Source organism: Empidonax traillii, unplaced genomic scaffold (assembly GCF_003031625.1).
Source record: "Empidonax traillii isolate 1590-97213 ecotype Southwest subspecies unplaced genomic scaffold, ASM303162v1 scaffold7830:size11848, whole genome shotgun sequence".
Classification (NCBI taxonomy): Eukaryota; Metazoa; Chordata; class Aves; order Passeriformes; family Tyrannidae; genus Empidonax; species Empidonax traillii.
The window spans coordinates 1-3,833 of record NW_020962648.1 but is presented as its reverse complement, the minus strand read 5'-3'; the positions used below and the strand labels follow the sequence as shown (position 1 = coordinate 3,833).

General features: G+C 66.7%; 1 protein-coding gene across 1 annotated transcript in view; it reads left to right on the top strand.

Moving 5' to 3' along the window:
- The window catches only part of LOC114073643 (signal transducer and transcription activator 6-like), a gene marked incomplete at its 3' end in the record, with an annotated part of 8,104 nt that extends 4,747 nt beyond the window's left edge, over positions 1-3,357 (top strand). Inside the window, exons 2-3 of the mRNA XM_027911368.1 lie at positions 2,951-3,081; positions 3,188-3,357. Of these exons, the coding sequence (XP_027767169.1) occupies positions 2,951-3,081; positions 3,188-3,357 (301 nt within the window). The remainder of the gene's footprint in view (positions 1-2,950; positions 3,082-3,187) is intronic.
- Positions 3,358-3,833: the final 476 nt, after the last annotated feature.

The window sequence follows — 3,833 nt, the reverse complement described above, 5'->3', positions numbered from 1 at the left end:
GGGACCGGCCGGACCGGCCGCCCCCCGCCCGCGGCGGCTCCCGCCAGGTAACGGGGACCGGGGGGTTCTGCCGCCGCCTGGCACCTCCCTCCCCGCCCCGGGACTCGGGCAGGGGCGCCAGGTTGGCAGCCGGGGGACACGGGGGTCCCCGGGGTGGGGGGCTGCTCGGGGACACCTCCCTGCAGGGTTCCGAGGGCGGGCGGGGGTCCGGGCAGCGTGTCAGGCTGAGTGGGGGTCTCTGGGGTGGGGAACCGCCAGCCTCTCGCTGCGGTGTTCCGGGGTGGGACGGGGAAGGGGCTTTGGAACCGGCACCGTCGAGGCTGCATCGGCCACGCGGGTGGAAACGCAGCCCACCCCAGTCAAAAGTGCAGAGCAGTCGCTGCCCGGTGGGTGCAGCGGCCCTCACCCCTGTCCTGGCACCCCAGAGTCTGGGGACAGAGGGTGCGCGGGGCAAAGCAACACCCGCGGGGGGCTGCGGTGGGGAGCGCCAGAACCCCCCCTGTCTCATCGGTGGGACCCCTAGAGCGGGGATGGGGTCGGGTGGGGCGGGAGCGGGTCCAGCCCGGGCTCCCCGCACCGTGAGTCACCCTGGGCTGGGCCAGAGGGGGAAGGCCCCGCTCCTCTTCCTCTGCCCCACCGGAGCTTTCACTGCCTGAGCGCGGTCAGCTGTGGGAAGCCCCTGGCACCACGTGGGCTCTGCTGTGTCTTCCCCGTGGCACTGTCACCAGTGTCCCACAGGGTCCCGTGTCCCGGCCTCGTTCAGAGTGCAGGCAGCAGTGGCCTCCTCAGCACCCCGGGGAAACTGAGGCACGCTGAGAGGCAGCAAGGGCAGAGCCAGAGCAGAGCCTGGGTGCCCTGAGCATCTGGAAAACCCCCCGCCGTGCCCAGGCTCCTCCTACCCGACCTCCCCATCTGGGAGACCCTTGGCCCCACGAGGAGGCGAAGCCCCTGGTGTGGAGGAGAAAGTGAAAGTGACTGTGCCGAGGGGCCTGGGGAGGGGGAGCAGGCTGTGGAGCCTCCTCTCTGGGGGTGCCTCCTGAGGGGCGCAAGCCTGGTGGCATCCGGGAGGCTCGGGATGCATCCACAGTGGGTGCACCCACGGTTGGTGCAGGTGTGAGGCTGGAAGCTGCCACGGAGTCTGCTTTGCTAGGATGACCTGGAGGAGGGTGCCCCGGGGAGGTTCCCCCCAGGAGGGAACCAGGAAAGGCTGTTCTGCAGAAGGAGAACAGGAAAACATGGAAATTAGGATAGGAAGGCTGAGCTGAAGGAGCTGCTGTGACTGATGCCGAGAGGGGATAGGCATGTCCCCCCCTGAGCTCCTCCTGGGCTGGGGGAGGAGGGAGCAGCGTGGCTTCTCCTGCAGAGTCTCAGCAGATCCAGGCATGCCTGGCTTACGGCTTACGCTCCAGGTTGGCGCTTCCAGCCAGCAGCTGCCTCCCAGGGCCGAGCAGAAATACAGGTTTAATGGGGGAGGAGGAGGATGGGGATTAACCCCGAGGGTGGCAAAAGGAGAGGCTGGTTTTCCCTCCTGCCAGGATCCCACTAGGGCAGTGGGGAGAGCCCAGCAGCGTTCCCAGCATCTGTGACTGCGTTTCCCACGGGGCACTGACCGCTGCAGAGTAACCCCGTCCCCTGGGCCGTGCGCTGCGGTGAATCACCGGGGTCTGTTTGCTCCAGGCGGGCGTGGAGTCAAAAGCAAAAGCATTTCTGGAAGGCGTCAGGCTCCAGCTGCCACTGGAGCGGCTTGGGGGGGTCTGGGAGGGCAGGAAGGGGAGCACCCCGGGGGCCACCACAGCGCCACCGGCCCGGGGAGCCCCCGAGGCCCCGCTCGGTGCCAAGGCCGCGGGCGGTTGTTTGCGCCGGCTGCGACGTTGCCCAGTGACGCCTTGGCTTCCTTCCCCTCGCAGGGTTTCTCCGAGTCTCTCAGCTCCACCTCCGCCTCGGCTCTCGCCGCGCGGCCCAGGCCCGTGGGGAACGCGCTGCCCGCGGGGACACGTGACGTGACGCGATCCCCCCGCTCGGCTGTTTGCTTTCGGGGACGAGAGGCCGGGCCTGGGCTGGCCGGGCTGGCCGGGGTCCCACCGGCGCCCCGGCCCCTCGGCGGGGCTGTGAGACGCCAGCGCTGCGGGATCCGCCACCGGATCGGGCCTCGGCCCCGGCCGCTGCCTGCGGAACCGGCAGCGAGGTGCGTCTGCGTGGGGACCCCCCTCGCCAGCCGGGCCCATGGGGGTGTGAGCGTGGTGGGAGGAAGGGTGGGAGCTGCCAGGAAGAGGGATGGGGTGGGCAGGACCCCGGCACCGCTGAGGGGCCGGGGTGAGACCGCTGGGGTTCCAACATCCACCTCGGGGTATGGTGGGACTGTGACACCCCCCCAGCCCACGCCTTCCGTGGGGAGTTTCCCATCTAGTGCCTCATTCCAGCCCTTCTCTTGTTTTCCATGGGCTGTGGAGACAGCTGATGGGCAGCTGGGGAAGGAGCCTTCCTGCGGGAGGAGAGCTGAGGAGGTTTTGGGGGGCAACCACCGCTGAGACCACCCTGGCAGAGCAGCCTCACCATGCCCAGGGGGAGTTCACTCTCCTCCCGCTCCCAGAGGGTTTCACATTCTTCCGGCTCTCCCAGCTCTCCTGTGCCAAGTCCGGCAGCACTTCTCCCGTCCATCCTTGTGTGGCACCCACAGGAGGAGCAGGGATTCCACAGAGATGTGGGAAACTGAGGCACAAGTGGGCTTCCTGCCTGCTCAGCATTGCACAAGAGGCTGATCCTGGATTAGTCTTCCCACTCCTACTCCTCCCCAGCAGCCCTGACCTGCTGGAGCAGCAGGTTCAGATGTAGAGAATGGGCAGCAGCTCTTGCCCCGTCCCTCGAGGGGATGTTGGCTCTCGACCCCCCAGAGCTGTGCTGGGGCTGCCTGAGCGGCCCCACTCCCATCCCCTCTCCTGCTTGCCCACAGGTGACTGTTCCCAAGATGTCCCTCTGGAATGTCGTGTCCCACATGCCTCAGGAGGAGTTCAGCAGCCTCTCCACGGAGTTCCCCCGGAGCCTGCGCTGCCTCCTGGCCGACTGGCTGGAGAACCAGCCCTGGTGAGTGCCCAGCGCCCCTTCCTCCCCAGAGCAGCGTGGGGCTGGGGGTCACACAGGGGAGGGTGGTGGATCTGTGCCTGTTCTCTCAACCCTTTCCCTCTTCCAGGGAGTTCCTCAATGGCTCGGACGCCTTCTGCACCAGCATGGCCAGCAGGTTGTTCTCGGCCCTGCTGGAGAAGCTCCGCAGCGCTGCCGGGCCTGAGGGGCAGCAGTGCCAGGTCCTCCAGCAAGTCAACAGCCTCGAGGTGTGCGGGGACCTGTGGCCATGCCGAGCTTGTGTGGACTCAGCAACTGGCTTTTTGGGGTGTTTCAGATGCCAGAGGGGGGTTATTTGTGTCCCAGAGCTGAGCTCGGCTCTGCAAACCAGCAGCCCCCAGGGAGCTGCCACATCCCCCCCAAAACAGACCCTGACCCTGTGGGGAACCTCCTGAGCCCCTCAGCCCCCCCATGGCCCCAACTGTCAACACCCGGGGCCGCCTCAGCAGATGTTCCCCATTTTCTGCTCAAGCATCTGATTTCTCCTTCCTCTGTGCCGTGTGGGGCTGCATTTCCTCCCATCATGGGTACTGGGTTTCGTTTTTGGGGCTGTTTCTCTTACTGGGGCTGTTGGAATCGCTCTGTTCCTCTCCCACCCCCCGATTTATCCCCTCTCTCCGGCCAGCGGAGCTTGGAATGCCAGGGCTGAGCAGGACTCACTCCCAGAGCCCTTCTCAGGTTGAAAACTCTGCTTTTTGGGTAACAGACATTTTTAA